The 14694-nt window shown below is 34.4% G+C and overlaps 1 protein-coding gene across 1 annotated transcript; it reads right to left on the bottom strand.

Moving 5' to 3' along the window:
• Nucleotides 1-440: 440 nt before the first annotated feature.
• Nucleotides 441-3860, bottom strand: LOC110694804 (protein WUSCHEL-like). The gene is made up of 3 exons (XM_021871972.1): nt 2129-3860; nt 1790-1893; nt 441-1438 (listed from the first exon to the last, which is right to left on the bottom strand). Exons 1-3 carry the CDS (start codon nt 2607-2609, stop codon nt 1046-1048), a joined length of 978 nt encoding a protein of 325 aa, XP_021727664.1. The 5' UTR covers nt 2610-3860; the 3' UTR covers nt 441-1045.
• Nucleotides 3861-14694: the final 10834 nt, after the last annotated feature.

Below are 14694 nucleotides of genomic sequence, written 5' to 3' on the forward strand. Positions count from 1 at the left end.
AAACACGAAAAGGTTTCATACCCTTAATAGCCGTTGCATTAAATTAGGTTGAGTGTCTTAACATTCTATTGATAAAACACAGAATAAATTGCACCATCCATCTGAAAAAATATGCACAAATTTAGCTAAACTAACTTTAGCAAGAACATCAAGAATAAGGTTGGTATTAAAACATTTCTATTGTACAACCAGATGTATATACTTATTACGCCAAAATATAATAATATCATGAGTAATTAAGTACATTAATTTAATAAAAAGTGTTATATTTTATCATACAGCAGCAAGGTAAATACTCTATTACCTAATGAATCTCCTTGTATTAAAATATACTTCGTATATTGTGTAATTTTAGTTTATTATATTGCATTTATTGTATGAAGAAGACATATAACAACAAATATTCATATATCTTGTTATTAATTAGACAGTGAGGGAGTTGTTTTTGTTTTATTTATTTGATTGTTGAGGCAGAAAGGATTTGTAGGGCTAGTCTTGTTGTGTAGGCTTTGAGGTTCCGAAACAGACTTAACAACAGGTCATGTGTACTTCTTGTTGCACTGTTTTAGTCAGATACCAAGAGAAAGAGACACTCACATACACAGACCCATCACTCTCTTATTCCTAATGTCCTTTTTTTTTTTTTTTACTACTCCGTATATTAACATACTAACTCCGATAATTATTATATGCGAGGTAGTAAATTAGATTAGCATAAGATCATAGCTAAATAATATACTCACTTGGATTATGATTAAAAATTTAAGTACATCCTAATTACGCGACAGCGCGCTTAATCATAAGTTATAAGAATATTAGGGTCTTGTTTGAAAGGGTAACATTACAAGGAAAACGTACACCCTCATAATTAAAGACCACTACCTTGCTAAACTACTCTTAGCTTACTAATATATGACAATGATATAGTGACTATGATGGTTAGCATCAGACTAACTAATTAACTAACTAAAACTTACAATAATAACTAATTAAGATTAGACAGTCAATGACGTACAATAACACTTCTTAAGAGTCATAATACTAATTAGATATTTGGTGAATAATAACCATAGCCGTAGGAATTGAGGCTAAGCTCAAGGGAGGTATTGCCACCGCTACCATTAGACCATCGGTATCCACCGGTGTAATACCCGTCTGATGGAGGCTTAATGGTGTAGAAGCCGTGGTCGTGGTCGTGGTCGTGATCGTGATCAAGCTCTTCATTGTGCATAGGGAAGAGAGGAAGGGTCTCTATCTCTGGTGTGTCTGTCCCATAATGATCTTGGTCAATGGTGTAAGGATCTTCGTCGATGGTTGATATCTTGTCCAGTAAATTTGCGTAAGATGCTGGTGCATATGGACTGTAATTAGCTCCAACTGCAGTCCACTGGTTCACATGATTTCCTCCATTAAACATACCTCCTGATATTGAACAGTCCTGAAAAATATTCCAGTCAAAAAATTGATATATACTGATCAGAAAAAATATATAGGGCATAGTACTATTCTTTTAAGCTATAGTATAGTATCCAATTCAGGTTATTAAATTATTTTTCAGTATTAATACAAATAACATTATTGTACCCTTAATTGTGTTACACACATCCTTCTTGAAGAACTATTAAGATTTCGGTTTTAGATTTTGCAGGATCAATATTAAGGACCAAAGCTAAAAGTAGTTTAGTACTTAATTATATGCATATATGTGAGAAATTCAAGTAGCTAATAGTTAATTAATACTTGTAATATTAACAAGGAGGTTTAGGGCAAAAGAGGTAAGTGTACTTACCCTAAACTTATTCTCCATGTTAACAGCTCCATACCCAAAACCCCCCATCAACTGTCCTCCACCAGGAATCACATGTCCATTTGATGAACTCGAACACGAAACCCCTGCAACATATTTCACAAAACACCCAAATATGTCAACATAACTAATTTTCACACACAAATGAATTAACTGCAAAATTACAAAAACAGCAACAAACATGCTTCAAAATGAGCCTCTTCATCATAGCATATTACAAATTTTACACAACCAACTAACAAAAACAATATACTTCTCATTTTCTTACACACCCTCAAAAACAAAAAACAAAACAAAAAAAAAGGTTGTAAAAATATTTACCAGGATTATTAATGGTGCAAGGGTACTTATTAGCATGAAGAGTGATATCCTGATGATCTTGTATCCAAGTAAGACCACCATTTCTGACGAAATTATTATTTCTACCAACATTATTACTATTATTAGTAGTAATAGTATTATTAATAGCGTTATTAGTAGTAGGGGAGGTAGGAGTAAGCCTCTTCTTCTGTCTCTCCCTAGCCTTATGATTTTGAAACCAGTAGAAGACGTTCTTGCCTTCGATCTTGCCATACCGCCTTAGCCGAGCACAAATGCTCTGAATCTGATCAGCAGTCGGAGACCGAACTCCGTTGATGTAGTAAAGCTCTTTAAGAAGCTTTATTTGCTCTGTTGTTGGTGTCCATCTTGTACTGCTTTGTCTACAAAGGTAGTTGTTGCTTGTATTTGTAGTGTTATTATTACTCATTTTTCCACTGTTTAAGCTCATGTTCATCTCATCTTGCTGCTGCTGTTGTTCCATTTTATGAATGTTTTGAAATAAATTTGGAAGAATTTCAACAATTATTTGTAGTTTATTTTTTGTTTGGAATAGAGGGTTTATTTTAGAGAGAAGTATGTTGGGAGTTTATGCTAGAGAGAGAGAGAGTTGTAGAAAAAAGGAAGGGACAAAAGAGGTTTGTAGAAAGACTGGATATATATTGCTTGGGTGAAAAGTTATGGAGAAGTTTGATTTGAAGAAAGAGAGAGAAAATGAATGAATGAATGTCTTTTAAAAAGCTTTTTTATTTTTAAATAGCAAGTCACCCGTTAAATTAAAGTGATTTCGACTAATCTGAATTTAAGTTGAGTTAGGTTTCAATCAGGAAAAAATCCCTCCCATAAATAATTGTTTTCTTTTCACGGAGTATGATTTAATGTAAGAGGACCTTTGATTAAAATGAAACAACTACTTTACCAATTTACATGTTGATTCTAGCACTTTTTTTTTTTTTTTTTTTTTTTTTACCATATTCAAGAAACTCAGTAATGTGTTCTATTTTTAAAAAAATAAAAATAAATTAAAGGTGGTTTGAGTTAGGGTGCATTTTTCAATAGTAATCATTGCAGTTTCAGAAAAGTGAGTGCAAATAATTCCAAGTGTAATTAAATACTTATAAATATTATACCCCATAATTTATTTATTTATTTATTTATTTTTAATTCTTCTGAGAGAAATTAAAAGTTAATGATAGTGTCTACTGTTAATAATGATATTCATGTATGTGTAAGTGTGAGTTCATGATATGTTGATGATGATGTCTTAGTCTTATAATAGGTTGTTTAATTAATTGGACAAATCAGAAAAATGAAGTAGAATTTGGAATTTCTGATGTTTTATGACATTATTAAAAGCATTGTGAGGAGTGAAGTGAGTGCCATTTATTGCATGTTCTCGTATGTACTTTCAGGATTTTAATGAAAGATGCAGTTCAACATGGAGTATTTTATTTGAATCCCATGATCTTTGTTTTCTGGTTTGTTTGATGTAATCTTGGTCGTGGGAAGTCTCAAAAATTATTTCAAGCATTTTTATTTTATTTTATTTTTTTAAAAAAAAAAAAAAAAAAAAGCCTTAGGTTTAATGGTATGGTTTTTATTTTTAATCTTTTACTCAAGCCGCAAAGAAAATTGGTGTTCGTTTAGTAGCTAGGAGTTTTGAATGTTTAGTATTTGAAACGTCGGATGGGCTTTATTGAGTAGTGGAAAATCCGGCATGTAACTTGACCCATAATCCCCATATAAACCCATATTGTGTACACCAAAGTATCAAGTCGAGTCATGATTGGGTATCCATATAATTTGTGTGGTTGTGTTATGTTATGTACGTTGTCGATTTTGTTTAGTGTTGCATATACTCCACAGTCAATACTCTTTGATACAATGCAACCTATAATAAAAATCGACCCTCAACCAATTCATAAATAATTAATTATGTTTTACTCGTTGCATAATTTCCGTATGACTTATAGTTGTTATTCTATAGTATAATTTATACTTTTGGGTAAGTAGTTTGCCTGTACTTCATAATTACCTCATTATCATTGTCATATACAGTCCTGCAATTATTTATTATACAATTAAGGAAATATTTTCAATCTTAAGGTGAAAATCAGGACTAATATATAAGATATACTTCAATTAATAAGTTCAGAAATTTTAAGGTAAAGAGAATACACCTTTTATGTAATTCATTAGACCCGTTCTCTATAAAGAACATATCCGATTCCTCTCTCTAATCTTTACGAGAAAGATTAATTTTATACCTGCTGAGAAAATAACTCACGTAAACTTGTGTTACATTTTTATGAAATGAGCATACAATAAGTAGATGGAGTACATGAAAAGGTATGGGTCCTGCTAATCTGCATAAAGGTTTCTATTCTCCACTCCTTTTAGAGAGGGCTTTTCGACCAATTAAAAAGGGATATAACAAATACTATAGATATGCAATTAAGCCAATTATGCATGATTTTTTTTTTTTTTTATATATATTTTTTATTATTATTATTATTATTATTATTATTATTATTATTATTATTATTATTATTATTATTATTATTATTATTATTATTATTATTATTATTTATTCATGAGAGTACTGATTAATTTTTGACAACTTCAAAGTCGTGTATCATTTTTAGTTTTAACAAATAAATACCTAGTAATATTAAGAATTACACTTGACTACTTGAGTGTATTGATAATTGTAGATTAGTCGATCGTCTCAAATCAGGCAAAAGAGCACAACCTATCTTACCCCTTCTAACATTTACGAATAAATTAAAATTGAAAATATTGCAATGGAAAATCAAATTTGAATATTCAATAATTAATAAAACTAAGCTCCTAATTGAGTTTTACATGTTGGAATCGATTACTCCTTATATATAGGACCCATAAAAAAAATTCAATCTTAATCTCTATCAAAATACAATTAAATATATACTCCGTAGTAAAATAAATAATTTTGAAAGTTTATACAGTAAATAAAGACTTTTTGGACGCCAATTAATTTAGTTGGTTAAAATCTTAGGGATGGTACCTGAGATATATATGTGATCAAATCCCTTTCACATCAGTGCACTTTGCAGTTCTCTTTACACACACCGCAAAAATAAATTAAAATAAATACAATAAATCTTCTCAAATTCACACAACCCTATGAGACTCCATGGTATTCAACTAAACTCAGCCTTAGAGGATTGCTCATGCATCAATAAAGCAAGAGCAATGTTGGATCGTCAAAGGGTTGTTAGTAAGAACGATGATGAATCTTCAAAGGGTTGTTAAGGAATAGGTCATAACCAAGTAACCAACATATAACAAACAATACAATAATATAATACTTATATCAACTAAGCTCAGTTCATATATTGTAGAGTAGTTAAACATTGGCAATTTGACATGCATGCATCACTTTGAAGATAAAAAGAAAGTCACATGGAAAAGTTTCTTCCACATAACATAAAATCCTTAAACATGAATTTTACGGAGTATATATAAATCTCATAAGCATGTACCTACTTTGTGTAGGTAACGTATGGATAAACTTTTACACTATAAATCGTGTAATTTAAATTGAATTCTCCTCCTAGATTAAACAAAACAAAATTATTTTATTTCTATGTCAATGCAAGTTTCTCCCTTGAATGTTTGGCTATAATAAATCAAGTAGATCTGAATCTTAAAGTTAAAATGAAGAAAAGAAATAGAGGATCTGAAGATGAATAATTGTAGAACAAAAATGCCCATTTTCAGGATATCAGAGCTACCCACCATTCAGTCTATACAGTAGACTCATATTAGTAATCTGCCTATTTTTGTTATCATTTATTTATTTATTTATAGCTTCCAATATATTCAAGTCGGCTAGAGGGTGGTCCAGCCACTCAGATTATTAACTTGCATGACTTAACCCTGCCCAAGTTCCAATCTTAATTCATCATACATTATGCATTTACAATTTGCAAAATGTACATATGAAAATTTTGACAATGACTCATCAACTCCGATTTCACTTTTTGTCAAAACATAAATTTTTGAAATAATGTGGGATACCTCAAGTGGTTAGACCTTCTTTCCCGATTTCAGGAGTTTATGGGATACATTCTCACCTCCACCCTTATGGCTCTCTAAACACAAAAAAACATAAACTTTTGATTACATTGCTTATGGTAAATGAGTCATTTAGATGGAATTTGGTTCATATCAGTTTTATGTATATCATTATCGAGTTGGGAGACTTTAATTTGTATATGGTCAAATTCAAAAAACTGTTGTCCATTCTTTTTTTGAAGATCGACCATCATTTTTTTAGAATGTTGTCAATTTCTATATGAGTAAAATATATGGTCGAATACCTTTGGTTTACTTAAATATTTTTTAATCATCTCACAGCTTCTAACATTGCATGTTACATTGAGTCATGCTTTGGATCTAATACAGTTTGTGTATCACCATAATCCTCTTTCATCATTATATAAATTTTGGTTTGTAAGTAGTCCTTCCTTTTATTTACTACGTATTTTTTTTGGGTCAAGTAAAATCATGTCATTGTCATAGTGTTTTTCTTAAAAAAAAAAATAAAAATCATTGAAAATGTGAAGAATACAAAATAGATCTACCATCGGCCCACACTAGAGATTGATTCAAGTGAATTTATATCTTGAGTGCAAAGTACTGTATGATTTAGAAGAGGTTAGTAATACTTGTATAGTTGTACACTTGTATGGTATCAGTGTCACAATCATCTTCTTACTTGTTTCTTGATTTTGTTGTCTAGTCGTATATTCAACTCATATACCAATTTTTGGATCTATACTAAACCGCATCAAGCTGAGAGACATATACAACACAATTTAAGCCATGACACTCTATCTTCAAATTCAATTGTCATCGACTAAAATAATCTAATAGTTTAGTCACTTTTAAACTCTTTAAATATAACTTACGAATTGAAGTAGCACTTTTACTTACTCATATAAACTACACACATAACAGACATGAAATTCTCAACATAATATTAATACAAAATTAGTACAAAATTAAAACAAAAAACCTTAATTGATAGGTCGGTCCAAGCAACCAATAAAACTGGTATATTGAGAGATATGGTTATTTGGAGAGAATAAAAAAAAACATGAATCAAAGTAGTCCTAATAATAATTACTAGTGAGAAAAAAGGGAAGTGTAACAGAGGGAAAGCGGCTGGCTCAGCCACCCTCTTGAGTCTTGATGATTTATGACTAATGAGGTAAGCACAAAATTAAAGCAATTCATCTCATTATTTGGTATTTAGAAATTTATGCATTTTCCAAATCCAAAATCCTTTGCTAGCAAATCAAAATCTTTTAACTTGATCATGTGACAATCAGTGTGATAGATCGATTTGAGACATTTATTTTCTATTTTACTCCCTTCCCTATCGTTTTAGGACAGGTGGATTTTTATCTTGGAAAATGAACTTATCATGAATCCTGTGAAACAAGACTTGCTTCATATGGGGTATATAGCAAGGTAATTTTTTAAGGTAAGGAGAATAACCCAACTTAGTCATTGGGACGTATGTTACAAGCTTTATCAATGGAGTCAAGTCTTACTTGATAGGTGCTCCGTATTTGATAGGAAGCTAAGATTTGCATACTCTCATATTAAGAGCATGTTTGGTTGGAGTAGTGTTTTTTGATTGGAAACGGATTCAAATAATCCATTACCGTTACTAAGTGTTTGGTTGGAAGGTTTGGATAACAATTAGGTATTGGTTTCCACCATTTGTTACCTCTACCTTCAAAACCTAAGGTAACAATTACCCTTACTCTCCTCAAACAAAAATAAAGGAAGATAGTTGAAGTGATTCATTTCCATGATTAAACCAAATAAATAAAAAAGTTAATAGTTAAATGATTCCTTTCCTCTCACTTATTTGTTTCCTTTCCACTCCATTTTCATAAGTTATACCAAACGCAAATGTATACTCAACACATCAACATCAATTAAGTACAATTTAGTTTAGTGGTATACTGGTATGTAATAGATCCGATCTTAGTCATGCAGTGAACGAGGAGTCTCAATTAATCACATAAAAGGACTTCGCATATATGTAAAGATACATGACATTTGTGAATACCAACTTTCAGTACTTTTTGTTATTAGTAAAGTCGTTAAATTAAGATTTGAATTACCGAGATTGTGATATTTACTCTAGTTTATACTATTTTTCTCTGCGTCTACAAATAATACGAGCACTATTCTTTAATCTACAAAATTTAACATTAAATTCAATAAATAAGATGTACAAAGTACTAGTATAGTTACAAAGTTCAATAACACTTTTTGTTGTGTGATATTTTTGTAAAAAATTATCTAAATAGACCATACTTCAAGGTAGGATATTAAAAAACTTGGAAGGGATTGTAATCAATAAAAATTACATAAAATTAAAGGAGACAGAATGGAGATAAAAAGGAGTAGTACTGGTAATGTAAATGCAATGAAAGTGAAAGCAAAGCAAAAGAGTGATGATGGTAGTGTCATAATCAAAGAAATTACACAAATCTCTGAAAAGTTGGAGAAGTGCAAAGCTAGGGTATGTAGGTTATGAGAGAGAAACATCGTCAGAATTTTTAGGGCTTAAAGGAACTATCATACAGTCCTCTAGGTTGAATTCAACACCAACCTTCCAATTTGTCTATTTAAATTACCCCTCTCTAATTTACTACACTACTCCTATTTTAATTTTCTATTATAATTAGAACTATTTTTGTACAACTAGTTTATCAATGGCCCCGACCAAACAAGCCCCTACTTGAAGGAAAAAAAAAACCTGTGTTTAGACATTTTAAAAAAACATATTGGATTTTTAGTGTCAAAGTTTATTTAAACCTAACTTGAGAAACCTACCTTGGTTAGTAAATTACAACTCAATTTAGCAAATTTAGAAATATATGTTTAAACTAGAATTGTCCCAACCCAATATTTAATTAGGTCCATGTAAATCCGTCTCGTGGAGATACATCATACGAAATATATTCAAATTTTAAGTTATGATACCCTTACTACCTATCCCATTTATATATTGTATTCCGTAATATAATTACTCCATATATTATGTGTTTAATTTATTATTCTTCATCTGTCATGATTTAGCTGTTATATATCAATATATGGTTGTGTTCAAGTCTTTATGACATAAATTACCATTAATATTTATAATTCATGAATTTGCTAGATACTCCATATAAAAAGCTCACACTTTTATTTGAAAAAATATAAATTGAAATATATCTAATATAGTATCCCTATGATTTTAGTTACATTATGATTCCATCATGTGACAATTATTTTTTTATATGTATATTAGTTAAAATTTTGAGTTAAAATTGATGAACATAATTGAACTTGGAAGACAAAAGTTGAATTGAAACTATAATTGAACCCATGGAGTGTCAACTGTCATAGATTATAACCTTATGATCATGATTCAATACTAATCTGAATCGTAATCTCAAGTTTAATTTATGTTATATATATATTACATGATTCTATTTCAAACCATAATAAAATTAATGATAATTGAGAATAGAAAGTAATGTGCATATAATAATCATGGGTATTGTCCGAGCCCAAATTAATGTATGATTAGACCGTTGTTAAAAAAATTACTTCTTATTATTTAGGAAAATTTAACAACAATGAATCAACCTTTGCTCAATTCTTCCAAAATGAACCAACCTTTAAATCTGCCTAAAATAAACCTAAATCTGTATTTTTTTTCCTCTTAATAAACTCAAATGACCTATGACCTGAACAACCAGTCACCTTTTTTTTTTTTCCTTAAATTATCCTTTTTAAATTGACAAAATAAAATTTAAAAAAAAAAAAAAACAAAAAACCTCAAACCTTCCACCCCCTGCCAGCCCCTCCTCCCTCCACTCTCTGCCGCAATGCCGTTACCCTACCCATCGACGGTACTTTCACCACTGCAAAAATCACTATATGTATCGCCGGCGGCATGTCTCCGGCATCAAAATCCACACTTACAGAGCTACTCGTTGACATCAAACTCCGAATTCCTCGATAATAACCTCATTCACAATCCCTTATGTGGAAACACGCCATGTGCACAGCTGTAACAGTTCCCACCACCACCGCCTCCACCACCATACCCACCACTACCTTCTCGAAACCACCTAAACGGTATAACAAACGTTAAAAACGGATTAGCAAGAATAATTCCAAATAATTAATTGAGTTGGTATAATTCAAATGCTCAAAATCAGTAAAATTGAACAAAAAATCCTAAGCAAGATGGAACAGTGAGAGAGGAAGAGGAAGTGAAGCGTTTACCTGGTGGCTGGGTGGTTGTCGACGGTTGTTTCTCGGCGCGACAGAGAAGTATTAAGAGTGGAGATGGTGCGAGAGAATTCGAGAGGAAGAGTGAGGGGTGGGGAAAGAGGAAGCCTGGGTTGCCGTGGGTGGAAGAGAGGGAGGGGTGGTGGTTGCCAGCGCCGGGAAAATTGATTGGTCGCCGGCAGGGGAGGGGCTGGCGGTGGCCGGTGGGGAGGAGGGGCTGGCAGTGGCCGGTGGGGAGGAGTGGCTGGCAGTGGTGGTTCGTGTTTGGGAGGATTTTTTTTTGTAATTATCAAAATTTTAAAAATAAATGAAAATATATAATTTATTTTAATTATCAGAATTAAAAAAAAAAAAAGTAATTAACCAACAAGGAGATGACACGTGTATTGCAACTTGGTATAACAGGTTAACTTACCTGCTTGGTTTAATATGGGAGAAAATTAAACACTTAAGTTTATTTTGGGCAGATTTAAAGGTTGGTCCATTTTAAGAGAATGGAGCAAAGACTGGTTCATTGTTATTAAATTTTCCTATTATTTATTATTTAGGTTACATGTGCATGCATACAATGGAGATAGGATGCATTATTTTATTTTATTTTTTTTGTACGATAGCAAAACTACAAAATTAACTAGAAATAGGAAAGGTAGTTAAACTAGTTCTACATTTTCTTATATGGTTTGATCGATCGAATTGATGAATCAGTCGGAGACATCAGTAACCAGTTGTATACTTATATGATTTAATTTACAGATATATCTTGTAATTGGTGGATTGAATCAGATTACTAGCCACTAGTATTGGTTAAGGAGTTACTCCATATTTGAATCATTTTTATGTTGTTGTTTCTGGAAATAGAATTCTCCTCGGAGTGTTAGTGTAGGGTATCAAGATGTCCTGGAAACTAAGTACAAGTATTGTCTAAATGTTCTTCGGCTCCGCCTAGTAAGGGTATGTCCGAGAGCTCCGCCTTGCATAGGTATGTCCGAGAGCTAGGCCTACAAAACAGAGAAGGTTGGCTGCCCCGGGGGTGTAACTCAGGAAAGCCCCTCTGATGCTTAAGTCAGCGAGTGTACTTTCTAGAGAAAGAAAGTAGAGAGAGAAGGAGAGAGAATTAGGAAAAAGTTCCCATCATTAATGAATGATGAGATATTTATAATTGTACTTTTCAGGTGGAAAAGCTGTACTTAGTTGGATAGATTAGGGGTAAATTTGTACTTTGCAATGATTAATGATGGGCTGGATCATGGAGGGGTATTATCGTCATTTCAGGCCATTGGGCTTAGGACAATGGACTTAGCCCAAACATTTAGCCCTACGTGTGAGATGTGAACGAGATCGTATGAAGTTCGGATGTCACGTGGAATGAGTGAAATTGAGGCTAAGAAGTTGTCATATGTGCCGGAATAGCTTTCTAGGCGTACCCGAGGGCTAAAACGAGCCCCAAGCAACTTGCAAGGGTGAATACCAGCCCCAAGCAATGCATAAGAGGTGTTTTAGTCGCAATAGCTGAGTTGTTTTGAGAAATCGTCTGAGAGCTAAGCCTGATAATTGATTGACAGCTTGCAAACAATTGAGAGCTTCTTTCTTTTTGAATAATCTTCTAAGGGTTAAGCCCTATGTTTGTTGCTGAAGGCATGATTAATCTTGAACTTCGACTAAGCTTGTATCAAAAATTAATTGATGACAGTTGAAGGCTAATTAGCTTGCAATTAAGCTTAATCCTCCATTAGTGATATTCTGGGCTCAAGTATCACCTAAGCCCATTTGAACCAGGGTTTTGAGGAGATAACTTCTCCTTGGCTTTGAATATATGAATTCCCACCTCACTTGCATTTGCTTCACATTCTTTCATTTGCTTTAGAGAAATTCACAAAATCCACTCAATTTTCTCCCAAATTTTTTTGAGAGTTTGAGTGTTCAAGTCACATCGCTCGAGTTCATCTAAGTTCATCAAGATCTTCGAAGGTATGTGAAAAATTTCCACTTTTGATTCGTTTATGCAGATCCGAAAGCATGTGTTTGTGTTTTTGTACTTGAAATTTTGAATTTTTGATCTGCCTAGCCGAGGGATTTTTATTTATTTATTTATTTATTTATTATTATTTCGGCTAGGCTGGGCTGAGGGATAGGAAGCTTCAATTATGTGAAATTGTTGAGTGGGTAAGTTATACTTGAGAGCTTCAGTGCTTACGAGTGAATGCATGTCAAACCCTTTGAATTTGGCTGAGGGGTTGCTATGCCGAGGATAACCCATGGGGCGAGGCGAGGGGTACGTCTAGCCAAGAGAATTAGCTAGGTTTTGCTTGAGGGTTAGGCTGAAATTTTGTATTTCTGCGAAAATAATGCTAGGCTTAGCAGGGGGTAAATTCCCTTTCACATGAATAGGTCGAGGGCTAGGCGTAACGACCGAGGGTATGAAATGTTCGAGTGCTAGGCGTGTTTTATGAAGGGTATGATTTTTTATTGTGGGGGTACCTAGCTGAGGAGAGAGGTAATTGCTCTTGTAGTGTTCGTCTTAGTCGAGGGACAATAAGGGTGAGTTTAATGTGTGAGGTTTGAGAGTTTTGGCTGACAAAAGTGTCGAGAGGGTAAACAGACCAAGCTGAGCGCTCGACATCTTCTGGTGCTGGAAGTGAATCGGTAGGCCGAGCGCTAGGTATGCCTTAGATGTGCAGCTGAGAGTGCTTGGCTTGCTGTAGGCCCGAGAGAGAGAAGAATGCCGAGAGGATAAATCTGAGGGCTTTGATATATATAAATGTACTGCCGAGAGCCCGGGTTAGGTGGGGGATGCCGAGAGGGTGCCAGGTGCTGAGGGCGTTGTCCCTGTAAGGCCGAGGGGTAGTTGCAGCGATGCGCCCATGTGCCGAGTGCAGAGGGGGGAGGATATAAAGGATGGGCGCTCGGCTTCTTACTATTAGGCTTTTTCTCTTCTTTTTTTTTTAATTTTCTTTTTAATTATTATTTTTTATTGAATATCCGAGAGGGTGTGTAGAAATGTCGAGGGCCCTTGTGCCGAGGGGATGGCAGTTCTGGATGGGCGTTCGGCTTGCCTGGGTAATAGTAGTGCGAGCTGGCTGGGCAGTTGACCTGCTGCTAAGTCGAGGGGATTGTAAGCCTACCTGAGCGCTCAACATTGCCTTAATCAAAGCTGGGCCGAGAGTTCACTGCCCTGCCATGAGCTTGCTGGTCCTGCTGGCGCGTTGTGCAAGCAAGATTAGTCTGAGCGCTCGGCTTAGCTTGGGTGAGCATATGCATAGCGGAGGGTCGACTTGGCCGAGTGATTGACTATGCCGAGGGGTATGATGGCAGGCCGAGATGCCGAGGGGGTATTTCGTTAGGCTGGGCGCTCGACCTCACTTGCCTAGATGTGTTAGGCTTGGAGGGATAGGCCTAGCTCTCGGGCGTTGACAATATGATGATGTGAGAATCCGAGAGCCCTGTTGTGCGGTTTATGGACATCTTGTGTGAGTGGGCCGAGGGGGTAGCCGCTGGCCGAGTTTTTGTCTTTTTTACTCAGACAAATTGAAGGCTGAGAACTTGGCTTGTATGAGAGTATGCATATGAAATTTATCTCCGCTAGGCTTGATCTTTGAGAATCTTCTAACACTTGAATATTTGATATTGTAGGAGTTCTTCGCCCTGGGGTGAGCTTGATTCGCTGCAAGGAAAATCTTCCGGCCTCTCTGACCGCTTGGTGAGCATTCAATACGTAGTTTTTTAAACTCTAAGTATCATATCTTCATGTTTAGTAATTGTTTGCTATTTTTCTTTATATGCTTGAATGTTCCTCGGCTGTGCTATTGATGATGTTTAGGCTTAGAGGTACGCCTGTTGTGCTTTTGTATGTACATTAGAACATCCTTCGGGTAGTCTTGAGTTGAGCTGTGCATATGTCATGAACGACCAAGTGACTCAAGATTATCCGGATTCTCTCCCCGGCCATATGTCTTATGACTTATCCAAGGAAATCTGATCGGGTGGGAGGCTTGTAACAAATGTGATCGGTAGTAGTGTTGATTTATCTATTCCTTCGGGTGTGCCACCTTCTTACATGCCATCCCCTCCCCTTGAGCATGATTTAGGCTTTGATTATTATTTGCCTCCTTCCCCTTAAGAAGTTTCTCTTGCACGTGAACCGCTAGGGGTTGTTTGAATAGATTGCTTGTTGACGAAGTGGTGACTATGTCAAGTGAGCATGATACATCTACTTC

This window comes from Chenopodium quinoa, unplaced genomic scaffold (genome assembly GCF_001683475.1).
Source record: "Chenopodium quinoa cultivar QQ74 unplaced genomic scaffold, ASM168347v1, whole genome shotgun sequence".
Taxonomy (NCBI): Eukaryota; Viridiplantae; Streptophyta; class Magnoliopsida; order Caryophyllales; family Amaranthaceae; genus Chenopodium; species Chenopodium quinoa.